The sequence below is a fragment of the Misgurnus anguillicaudatus genome, chromosome 5 (genome assembly GCF_027580225.2).
Source record: "Misgurnus anguillicaudatus chromosome 5, ASM2758022v2, whole genome shotgun sequence".
Taxonomy (NCBI): domain Eukaryota; kingdom Metazoa; phylum Chordata; class Actinopteri; order Cypriniformes; family Cobitidae; genus Misgurnus; species Misgurnus anguillicaudatus.
Genome location: NC_073341.2, coordinates 36,391,320 through 36,404,102, shown reverse-complemented (window position 1 = coordinate 36,404,102; position 12,783 = coordinate 36,391,320). Strand labels below are relative to the sequence as shown.

The 12,783-nt window shown below is 36.2% G+C and overlaps 1 protein-coding gene across 7 annotated transcripts in view; it reads right to left on the bottom strand.

Annotated features, from left to right (window-relative positions):
* Positions 1–12,468, bottom strand: part of citb (citron rho-interacting serine/threonine kinase b) — a 74,858-nt gene extending 62,390 nt beyond the window's left edge. For 4 of the 7 annotated variants that reach the window (XM_055167453.2, XM_055167454.2, XM_055167455.2 and 1 more), the window contains exons 1-4: positions 12,167–12,468; positions 2,846–2,948; positions 2,586–2,732; positions 2,378–2,497 (exon numbers count right to left, since the gene is read on the bottom strand). In XM_055167453.2, coding sequence (XP_055023428.1) covers positions 2,378–2,497; positions 2,586–2,729 — 264 coding nt within the window. In that variant the 5' untranslated portion in view covers positions 2,730–2,732; positions 2,846–2,948; positions 12,167–12,468. The remainder of the gene's footprint in view (positions 1–2,377; positions 2,498–2,585; positions 2,733–2,845; positions 2,949–12,166) is intronic. The other 3 variants (XM_055167452.2, XM_055167456.2, XM_055167451.2) reach the window with 2 other exon arrangements.
* Between the last annotated feature and the right edge of the window lie 315 nt (positions 12,469–12,783).

Sequence of the window (12,783 nt, the reverse complement as noted above, 5' to 3'; positions counted from 1 at the left end):
CGCAGGAAAACGTAAACAGTTAGCAGTAACTAAGATAGATTTTTTTTAGTAGCAGTCATAAAATAAAAATATTCTTAAAAATAAAAAAGAAGTTATTAATCATTGTTATGTAAAATGCAAATGTGCATAAAATATTTCTCCTGTCATTATTTCCAAACATTTTATGCCTTAAAACATGCTAATAATGTTGTATATATGAAGATGATACTTAAATATTTTTAAATAAATGTTTGTCTTTCCTAGTACTTGTTGCAATGTTGGAATAGTGGGTTAAGCAAAGGAATTTGTATCTTGCACACCGCAGGCTTTCAAGACAAAGTAAAAAGGGGGGGGGGGGCACGTGCCCCAGTAGAGCTTTATGTCTAGCAACGCCCCTGAAGTACTAATTAATCTGTGCAAATCGATTTAATGTCAGATTATTGCTGTAAATAACATATATTGCATCAGAAGACTAATTTTGTTATCGTGATTTAGTAATTTATGCGCAAGTTCCTCTTACGTCACTCCTCCCAGGGATTCCCCAGGGTCTTAAAAGTCTGAAAAGCCTGAAAAGTCTGCTCCCCTTGGGAGAGGGAGGGTGTTACTGCGCCGAGTCGAAGTACTCCCAAAAGTGCTATTACGCCATAAAATGTAGTTCCTCTTTTAAATCCGCTTAGAAAAGCGCTACGTTTTATTTTGTACCACCAAACTTGCTCGTATAACTACTCATCTTAAATAGGAAAAACGTTGATGTGTTTGGTCACTTCTAACTTTATCTCTAAATGGTACCATTGAATGAATGGGGCTAAGCTAAATGCTATCGAAGCGTCGCAGCGCGCTCCAGCGCTTACGTGCACGCACACAGATGATAGAGGGATGATTCAACAATTCTTAGTTAAGGTAATAACATATTTTAATATTGAAAATGAGTAGACTATTCCTTTAAAATAATTTTTTTATATGGATATAGAATGTACTACATGTTTTTTGCTTATTTTGTTCAAAAGCATAATCAACGCCAGTCTACATGTTATAATAACAAGGAACAATGCTTCTAATGACAGGTGAAGAGCAAACCACACAAGTTTGCGATGCAGCTTGCGAATGTTCGTTTGAAATATGGTTTTGGGAAACACCAAATCGTTGAACTTTGTCAGTAACGACAAAACTTACGACAGTAGTTGGCTAATGGTGATTTTGGGAAACGCACCCCAGAACGATTATCAAAACATACACAAAGTTTAAAATTAGTAAATAATGTTTTGGCTTTAGTTTTTTCTTAAATTGGGTAAGTGCCGTCTATTGGATAATCACAGTATTGCAGATTAACATAAAATTCACCAGGAACACATTTTTTATGCAAATGTTTTCTCTTAGTTGACGAGATAACTCATCAATGGCAGGGAAAGAGTTAATATTGACTGAGAAAAGTCATGTCAGAGATTGAAATCAATGAATAAAATCAAACTTTTTCAAATCACAATTTTCAAATGAAATGAAATAGTTTTAGTTGAAGCTATATTCTGTGAAAAACAATATAGGTAATATATTTACCTTCATTTACTACACTTTAATATCTTATGACATTTTTAAGGATGTGTATTTGTTTTAACTCAATAAGGGGTGGTCCGGTTTCTCGGACAGGGATTATTTTAAGCCAGGACTAGGCCTTAGTTTAGTAAGGACATTTTTAACAACAAATGCATTAATTGTAACAAACATACCTTACTAAAAACATTATTGGCATGCATTTTGAGGCAAAACAAAGGGCACTGATGTTTTTTTTTAAATAATATTTTTTGGCCATTTTTGCCTTTTATTTAAACCTTTTATTTTGATAGATGAGAGGACAGGAAAGTACAGGGAGAAGAGAGGGGTATGGAAACGGCAAATGACCACGAGCCGGGAATCGAACTCGGGTCGCCGAAAGTGCGCTGCCCACTACACCATCGGCTCCGGCTGATGTATTTTTATATATGTCTGTGCAAGTTGTTTTCAGTTTAGATTTATTTTAGTCTAGGTCTAATCTAATCCCTGTACGGGATACCGCCCCCAACTGTTTTGTAACAATGTTTTGCTGATATGCAGAACTGAAGAACAGACTAGAATTTCGGCAACACTTTACAATAAGGTTGTATTTGTTAACATTAGTTAAGGTATAAACCAACATGAACTAACAATTCTACAGCATTTATTAATCTTAGTTTGTGTTAATTTCAGCATTTTGTAACCGTTAACATTAGTTAATGCTAAATTAACTAACATGAACAATTTACTATTAACAAAGATCAATAAATAACGAGAAACTGTATTGTTCATTGTTAGTTCATGTTGGTTAATGCATTTACTAATGTTAACAAATACAACCTTATTGTACAGTGTTACCAGAATTTCCTACCTGTTCTTTAATTTCCTGCAGTTTGTTGCTCTGTTCTCGTATGTTGTGCAGAAGTTGAAGAGCTTTATCATCTTCTTGCGAGACCTCCATACGGGCCTGTTCCAGACTGCGCTTCAGACTCTAAAACACACACATACACAAACAAAATGATGTTTGGTTGCAGTCGATTATACACATCCATAACACACACACAGTATAGAGTACCCACACTGCACTCGGTGATGTAGGTGGCCAGGTCTTGTTCTAAGATGGTTCTTTGGGTTTCTGAAGCTTTGAGCTCCACATCCTTCTGCTGCAGAACTGATTCCAGGTCAGACATCTTACGTTGCACTTTTGATATCTCCTGCTCCATCTTCTAAAGCAACACAGAGAAGAGATGTTGTTTGTGATGTTCAATATTTCAATATGACATCTGAAAAAATCAACACAGATAAGAATATCGCTTGTTGTGTTTCGCTGTATGCGTACCTCAATATGTGCGTGTCTACACTTTTAGTAACACTCTGAGCTGAAGGTCCCGCTGTCTGTATGGGGTTGTGGACGGACAGACGAGGTTTGAATCACCCGGACCCTTTCCAGAAAATAAAAGACAAAAAAAAACACATTTACATTTATACCAATTTAACTCTTTCCCCACATTGACGAGTTATCTTGTCAATTAAAGGCGGGGTGCATGATCTCTGAAAGACAATGTTGATATTAAGTCAATGGGAAGTCTAGTTTGTTTCCCCCCAAAAAGTGGCAGAGACGAAATTGACAGTCAAGTTCCCGGATGTGCTGGTAGTCCGTATAGAATCCGGACCTTCTTTTGATAGACCCGCCCCACACATACGCAACCCAGGCAACGATGGCGGTAAGTAGACACGCCCCTTACTGCTGATTGGCTACAAGTGTGTCTTGGTACTCAGCCCGACTCCCTTTTCCAAAGTGTTTTACAAACATCATGCACCCCGCCCTTAAGAGAAACCATTTGCATTAAAAAACTGTGTTCCTGATGAGGTTTTAGTAGTTGTTCCACTAGATGGCTCACTTACCCAATTTATAAAAAAACTGAAGCAAAAAATTATTTATTAATTTTACACTCCGTGTATGTTTTGATAATCGTTCTGAATCTGTTCTCTAACAATATTCCTTCACAAAAATGCAATTATTTAAGCTTTTGCTAATAAAATATTCTTGAAGAAAAATAGCTATGTTTAGAAGTTTATAAGCAGAGAACAAAATAGATAGGATGAAAAGTTTTTTCCAGTTTTTTTGTTTTTGTTTATTGTTTGTTTGAAAACAGAGGGTCTGTTTTTTTCATTTGATATATTTGTATGTTTATAAATTTTTATTAGAAAATTTTCCTGGAAGGCATTTTGTGAAACTTTTGTAAAAATCACAAAAAAATCCTGGCGGGCAACTTAAAAAAAAGGCTGGCAGAGAATGAGTTAAATGACTGAACGTTGTTTCTACACTGTAAAAAAATCCTTGTTGCTCTTCAATTTTAAAGTTTAATCAACTTGTTTTATCAAGTTATTTTAACTTTCTTGACTAGTGCGGAAATGCTATACATGATAAAAATAAAGTTTAATTATCATTTAAAAATTAAGTTGTTTTTATCATTTATAGCACCACCTCACTAGTCAAGAAATTAATTGTAATTTCAAATTGATTAAACTTAAAGTTTTAAGTGGAAAATGGAATTTGCACAGTAGAAAATAGTATGTGTGGTGCTTGTCTGGGCAAAACATGCACTAAACGTAATGCAAACATCACTGTACATTTATGCATTTATCAGACAACTTTATGCACTTAAGACATTTTATCCAAAACACACAGAAGAGGGAAAAGCTAAAATAAATTAAACACATTATAATCATTATAATGTGAGATGTAACTCAAAGTTTTTAAGAAAAAAGTCAAAATAAATAACCAGAAAAAAGTCGTAACATTGCATGACTTTAATCATTGAATATCATAACTTTATTGTTGTAATGTTAAATATTCTGAAATATGACTTTATTCTCTACTTTTTCTCGAAACAACAACAACAGTGAGTAAAATTTCACATTATAATGACTTTCATTTTATTATATTATAATGCTTTTACTTGGCCCTAATTCTCCTTTGTAAAAACAACTAAGTGAGCTCAGTTTATAATTTATCAGTGTGTTTAATCACTTTGACATTTTGTCACACTTTATCAGCGCTACAGAAACACACAACTTTTTATTATTGACTCAGATTGGCACCTTGCATGCATTATCACTGTAGAAGAAATCATTACTGCTGTTTTCATCTGTCCTGTTCTGTACATGAGATCATATAGTACAGTCTATTTATAGCAGCCCCAATCATATTAGATATGCACAGACTGTTTCTAACTGCTGCTCTCTACTTGGCATCCGCTGAGATGCAGAAAAAAATGAACGACAGAAGAAAATATCTTCTAATAAAAGCACAAGCTTCTTGTGCCCTCCTCCACATCAGTCTCTCTCTCTCTCTAAGTAGCCTGGGGCTTTACAATTCACTCCTCACACAGCATTAGGAGGCTTACAGATTACAAAACACACACAAAATGCAAAACATGCTTATAAAAATTGCTTTCCAAGCGCAAAACAGGTTTGTGCAAATGTGCACAGAAACATGCAGCATGGAGAATCACAAAAACATTAAACCTGCACAAGGTTGACACGTAAACTACAAACTCAAACTCATGACTAAAAACCATTGTAAAATACACACACACACACACAAAAAATCTGGAAATTTTGGAAACTTTTCACACAGGAATAAATGGGAATTGTGGCACACGGATTAAGATGTGCCAGATGTTGAGGAAGGTAATGTTTGTAATACAGTTTTTATAAATACCCAAAATGTAAAAATTATTTCCTTTAATTCCTTAAGTTTCCAACTTGAAATATTTCCAAAATTCCCAAGCTTTATTGAAAATATAAACACACCTGTAAACTTTAAGAATAATTTCCTCTTGCGGTTGATGTGAAAATTTCATTAGATGTTCACAAATTGTTCAAAGTCTAAATGACTGAAATTTTTACCCTCAAACTTTTTGCAGAGATTATAAAAATATCCAATAAGGAGGACAATCCTCTTTATGCAACATGATCATGTGTGATCAACTGCCTTCTGTAATAAAAGCTAAATAAAATACCGATGTTTAAAAGTAAAAGTTTTATCATTTGCAAATTTCTCAAGCTGCACAGTGCCAACTTTATACTGCAATATAGTCCAGGTTATACTGCGCTAATGCATAAATATGATTACATATCTGAAGTCTGCTGGATGCATAATTTAGTAATGCAGCAAAATCAATGCAGTTTCAAGAAAAATATGTTTTAATAATGATCTCTGAAGAAACTTCAGATGTAAATCTGAAAGAAACTATTTTGAGTTTGAAGGTGTGGAAAATCACAACATCTCGGATTTAAAAGGCCAAAATGCATAAAAACACATTTAATACATATATTTATTAATAAGTTACCCTGGACCACAAAACCAGTCATAAGTAGCAATAGCCAAAAATACATTGTATGGGTCAAAATTATCGTTGACAAAAAAACACCTTAAGATATTAAAGGGGACGGAGAATGAAAAAACATTTTTACCTTGTCTTTGTTGAATAATGGTAGTCTACCCACATTCACAAACATACAAAAAGTGCTAAACATGCTAAACATCTCAGTCTCATAGAAATTTCTCTTTTAGAAATGTTAGCCAGAAAACAGCCTAATCTGAAAAACTGATGCTTATGACATCACAGTCATCTAACTGCCCCTCCACTTTAAAATAATTGGCTACATTTTTTGAGTGGCAGCAAAGTCAGCCAATCAGTAATGAGATTGCAAGTTAAGCCAGTAGGGGGAGCTAAATAGGTGCAAAACCACTTGTTTAAAATCCCCCACCCTAATAGAGCTATCTGAGAGAGGTTTTTAGGAAGCTTCTAAGGCATTACAGACCCAAACAAAAAAATGTTTGTCTACATGTCACATCACAGAACAAGGATAAATACTCCGTTCAATCATTCTATGTCACCTTTAAGTAAAGATCACGTTCCATGAAGATATTTTGTACATTTCCTAAAGTAAATATATTTAAGTATTTTTCATTGGTAATGTGTTGCTCAGGACTTTATTTGGACAACTTTAAAGGCGATTTTTTTGCCTTACAGATTCCAGATTTCAAAAAGTTGTATCTCAGGCAAATATTGTCCTATCCCAAAAAACAATACATCAACAGAAAGCTTATTTATTCAACTTTCAGATGCCCTTATGACTGGTTTTGTGGTTTAGGGTCACATATTTTACTGACATTATGTCCAATCTGAAACATGCATAAACAAAGTTAACATTAAGGGTGGTGTGTGTAAATTTTTGCGTCATCTAGTAGTGAGATTGCGAATTGCAAACAACAGCTCCCCCTCATTTTCAAAACGCATACAGTAGCCGCCACATGAAAAACATGTCGTCGTCTGATACAACGTAGGGACGAACAGTTTGTCCGTTTAGAGCTACCGTAGTAACATGTCCGCAACCTCTATGTAAGGGGACCCGCTGTATATCGTATGTAGTAGGGATGCTCCGATCAGGATTTTTGCAGGCCGATACCGATCACTGATTTGTTGTCTTCGTGATCAGTCCGATACCAATGCCGATACCGATTTTTCAAGCTGATATGCAAGCTCTTTGATGACTGTACCTTTTAAATTTTTTTCTAGATAAAGTAATACCACAGATGTTATATTACTTGCAGTAATTAGGTATATTATTGTTTTAATAGAGAAACAAATAAATTAGGACAACAAATATTTCTTCTGCAAAGAGAAATTTAATATGCCTTTAAAAAGGCTTATGTCTGTAAAAAGTAATGAAAATAAAACACTTCACAGTCTTTACTGTATGAATTAAATATACACGCATTCGTATGAAGTACAACAGTTCTTTAGTGAAGAGCAGAGAGTGATTTTATTGAGAGATGAATTAGGTTACTGTAGCTTTAAGACTTGACAGAGATCGCTCTGTTCACATGCTCTTATGACAGGCTGCTGTGTGTGCGCGGTGTGGCGGCTGAACGCAGACAAGAGCAGCTGTGAGGAAAATGAAAGTTTAAACGCTCAAAACTTTAAAACAGATGCAAATAATAAACTTTCGGCATGAGGATGCAATGTCCGCGATAGATATGTGTTGTATACGCTGTTTGATGGGGATGTGAAGACGGGTCGCGCTGTTAGGACCGGACCGCGTTCTCGTAGAAAATACACATATCTCTGTAAAGGCAAAGAGAGAAATGCAAATCTGCACGTCGCTCATGAGCCACGGGTTATAAAAATGCTCTCACTGCGTAAAAATGGTCTCTAACTGCAGCCGCATTGAGGAGCCATATGATGACAAAAGTAAACAGAAAGATCGGTTCACGAGATCGGAAAATTTAACGAGGACCGATCGAGTCATTTAATGCCGTTATCGGCCGATACCGATCTGCGGCCGATCGATCGGAGCATCCCTAGTACGTAGATAGAAATGTCTCTAAGGTAATTAAAACAATACAGTTTATTATGTAAGGTCTTTATACACCACTGAAAATATAGTTATGTATAATATATTGCATTTCTGTCAAGAGATCTGCCTAAAAGTTACCCAATGCACCTTTAATAAATAGTTAGGCACTCTGAGACATTTACCATCACACTAATTCTCTTGGGTATTTATTTAACAGGTTTAATTACCAATTTTGCCACAGCTTGTCTCGACAACATTATAACATTGAGAAAACACTGAGTCTGAATATTGACATGAACAACCAAAATGCTGACTGAATACAAACCTCAATTTTAAGATCCAGTCAACAGTTTTTTCCAAGCATTGTTTTAATAAGTGCACTAAACTCATCCTTTAATTATTCTAAATGTGAAGTACACGGTTGGAAAAAATTGTCAAAATATGCACCCCAGCTGTCACTGGGGCAGTACACTTTATAAAGGTCCTAGTATGTATAGGCCTACCATAAGACACATATATGTATACATTTTGTACACATGTGCACCTCTAAGGAATTTGAATGCTTTAGGTGCAAAGATGTACTTTTTAAAAGGGTGCCGCCCCAGTGAAAAATGGGGTACATATTTTGACCAACTGAATGCAGAGATGTCATACACAAAAGTGCAGGAGAATGGGTCAGTTATTAACTCTTTCCACGCCATTGACAAGTTATCTCATCAGTTAAGAGAAAACATTTGCATAAAAAATGTTTCTGAAGAATTTTTATGTTAATCTGCAATACCACGGTTATCCACTAGATGCACTTACCTAAATTATGAAAAAAATGAAGACAAAACGTTAATTACTAATTTTTAACTCTGTGTATGCTTTGATAATCATTCTGAATCTGATCTCTATTTCAGCTTTTTGCTAAAAAAATGTGTATTTTTAAATAAAAATACCCATGTTTAAGAGTTTATAAGCAGAGGAAAAATATATAGGATGAAACAGGTTTTTCCCCCGTTTTGTTTGTTTGTTTTAGGGATGGATTTCATATCATGAAATTTCATATCATGATTATAGTGACCAAGTTATCACGATTATCAATATTATCATGGTTTTGTTACAATGAGATGGAAATGTACAAAAAGAACGGATGCACAAACTGAAAACATTTGAACAAGTTTTATTTTTGAAAATCACAATTTAAAATTTCATGTCCCTGAAATTATTTCTGTGGTAAAAAAAATCTGTCTAATAAGTTTACCGTGAATGAATACAATACATTATCCCTTAAATGCCGCCTTGTGCAAAAAACTATGTTGCATGTGTGCGTCTGCGTCAAACTGATTCTGGCTCGAGTTTTCAAAATCACGGTAATCAAACATGGTTGTAATGATAATTCAATTTTAAACGATAATACTAACCATCATTTTATCAAATTTAATCGTGAAACCGGTAATCGTCCCATCCCTAGTTTGTTTGAAAGCAGAGGGTCTGTTCTTTCATTTAATATATTTGTATGTTTATATATTTTTAGAAGAACATTTTCCTGGAAGGCATTTTGTAAAAATTTTGTGAAAATCACATAAAATGCTGGCGGGCAACTTTTCAAAAAATGGCTGTCGGGGAATGAGTTAAAGTCATACATTAGATTTAATCACACAAAGAGAAACACTTGTGTGTTTGAAGATGAAGAAAATGTTTTTCCTGCATGATCACAACCTCCGTGATCTACACTTTTAAAAATAAAGGTGCCTCACGATGCCAAAGAAGAACCCTTTTCGACTGAATGGTTCCATAAAGAACCTTGACTATCTGAAGAACCTTTCTGTTTCAAAATAGGTTCAAAAATGTATATAAGGTTCTTCTAACCTTACACTGAATGGTTCTTCTATGGCATCCCTGGGAAGAACCATTGTGTTTAAGTGTTCATCATACTGTATTATTTCCCAATATCAATATTCAGCTATGTGTGGGCTTGCGTGTGTTTGGATCATGTTTCACAGGGGATGAAAACTCTGGAGGATTAAAGAGCGCATATATCACAATGCACCACAAGCTGCTGTCTAATATCACATCACAGTCAAACTTACAGTACAGACACGTAAGACAGCTCTGAAGAAATGCTAATGAGGATCACAGACTCCCTCACAATTCTGGATAGAGTTCTGGGTCGACCGACATTATCATAATTCCTCCCGCTTAGGCGTTACAGCCTGTAAGTTAACTCCTTTTAGCAACCAAATCTTTCAAACATGGTAAACAGCGTCACATTTCCGGCTGACGTCGGAGGTATTCCGGCCAATCACAACGTACAGATTAGCTGGCCAATCAGGGACACCGAGCTTTTCAAATTTGTGTGCTTCAGGAAGAGAGTGAAATCTGGAGCTACAAAAATAATGTGTTTTTTACCATAAACCACGTGAACAGATTGTATTATACCAAATACATAAAATAAAGTTTTTTTAGCAATAAAATAGGTGCACTTTAAAAGGATCTCTTAACAGAAATGCAATATAATATACATAAATCTATAATCAGTTGTATAATACCAAGCCCCTGAGGTGACATTGGAGTAAAAAATGTGAAGTTTAGTTTCATGTGCTCACGTGGAACTTTCGCGTACTCCTGTGAAAGTTTCATGTGCTCACACGAAACCTTCATGTGCAGATTTTTTTTAAAGTTTCATGTGCGCACGCGAAAGTTTCACTTGCGTACGCAAGAGTTTTAGCGAAATTAAACTTTCTTTAATTTTTGCTCCATGTCCCCTTAGGGGCTCCATAGGCGTGCTCACATGAAACTATTGCGTGCTTACGTGAAACTTTTGCGCACGCACGTGAACCTATCGGATGCTTACACAAAACTATCGCCTGAGCACATGAAACTAAACTTTAGATTTTTTTACTCCAATGTCACCTTAGGGGCTCGGTAGGCTCCATATTATAAAGACCTTACAAAATGAATTAATGTTAGTTTAGAATGAGACGTCCCCTTACATAGAATTCGCCATTTTACAACGCCATATTTCTACAGTAGCCCTAAATGGACAAACTGCTCTATAGAGCATTGTCTCAGACGATGAAGTGTTTGTCCTGTGACGGCTACCGTAGCTTCTCTATGCGTTTCAAAAGGGAGGGGTGAGCTGTGGACCGAGCCGTTGGTTGCAATTCACAATCTCACTGCTAGATGTCGCACAAAAACTCGTTACATACAGCACATTTAAAGTGGACAGAAAGAGACAACACACAGATTTAGCATGCCATCCTGACACTCATCTCAGGAAGTGATGTATTTAGAGCGTGCCCACACGGCAACTTTCATCTGCTTATTTTTCTAAATCGGTCCTAAGATTTAAGATTCTAAGTACAAAGTGTCACTGATGCATCATAATGCATTTCGGACCAAACAAAGTTTAGGTTTGTATCTGATGATATTTAGGGAGAATATGAAATGCAACCCTAACAGTGTTTTGTAGCTGTGGAGAGAGAAAGAGAGAGAGAGAGAGAGAGAGAGAGAGAGGGAGAGAGAGAGAGAGAGAGAGAGAGAGAAAGAAGAGATATGCTGTTTCCATAGAAATAAGTCCATTGTGTCACCTTCTCGTTGCTTTTTTCTAATACACTTCTATTTCACCAGCGTTACACCCACATACTGTATTTTTCCATCTCTCACAGAGCTCTTACCTAAAGCACACAGCCTGCAATCCAATAAATATTCGATTTTTTCTACTGAGTGGTGCTTGCCTGTGCAAAACTCACTGGGAGTTATGACTGAAGTTTAATACTTGCCGGGGTTTGTTTAACCCCCCGAGTATGTGAGCTATAAAAGTGATGAACATTCTGGTTTACTCAGCTGGCAGAGGACTGTGCTTGCAACACCCAGGTCATGGGTTCAAATATCACTAATAAAACACATGCAGTGTAAGTCATTTTGGATAAATACATAAATTCAAACTAATACCACCACAGAAAACTAGAGGATCTGCTGTACTGAGAAATACTTATAAAGTGCGCAGTGATGTTCTGCACAGACTCGTGTCGTGACACACACACAGTTCACACACTGACAGTGTTGGCATCTGTGTTGGCACCATCAGTATCAACTGCACCCATCTGAGACGCCACCTGGACGCATACTTGGCTTTATAAGATCACTAATGACAGTATGTAACAAGGACATGCATAACTGGAATGCCATTATTTGTAAACAAACAGAAACACCTTTTTACACAGATCATGCTTAGCGTTTCGACACACGAATATTCTTAATCTCTCTAGTAAACACTTCAGGCGGAGCTTGTCATACTCACTTATATGTGAAGAGAGAGCGCTGTTCTTCTGATGGGGATCCACTTTAGAGAGGGCAGCTCCACGCAGGGGAAGCCCAAAAGTGTTGAGTCTCCCTGGGCAGCCATGAGCTTGGAAACGGGCATCTGTGGATGAAGATATCTGAAGGATTCATCCTCAGTGTGGACAGAAAGACAGGAGTTATGAGATGAGACAGATGACAGATGAGAATCAATGAGTGGGAATGAGTAAGATATACTGAAATGAGGAGAGAAGAGAGCAAATCGTGCATCCCTCTCTCTCTCTTTCCCTCCGTCTCTCTCTCTCTCTCTCTTTCCCTCCGTCTCTCTCTCTCTCTCTCTCACTCACTCACACTCCACTGCAGAAGCTTGGTATAATCACAGTAAAACAAGCAGACTGACTTACTGTAGAAACTCTGTTCTTTCATCTATCCATCCGTGGTATCTATCTATCTATCTATCTATCTATCTATCTATCTATCTATCTATCTATCTATCTATCTATCTATCTATCGATCTATCGATCTATCGATATATCTATTGATATATCGATATATCTATCTATCTACGTCTATGGTGTCTGTCTGTCTGTCTGTCTATTTATCTAGCTATCTATGGTA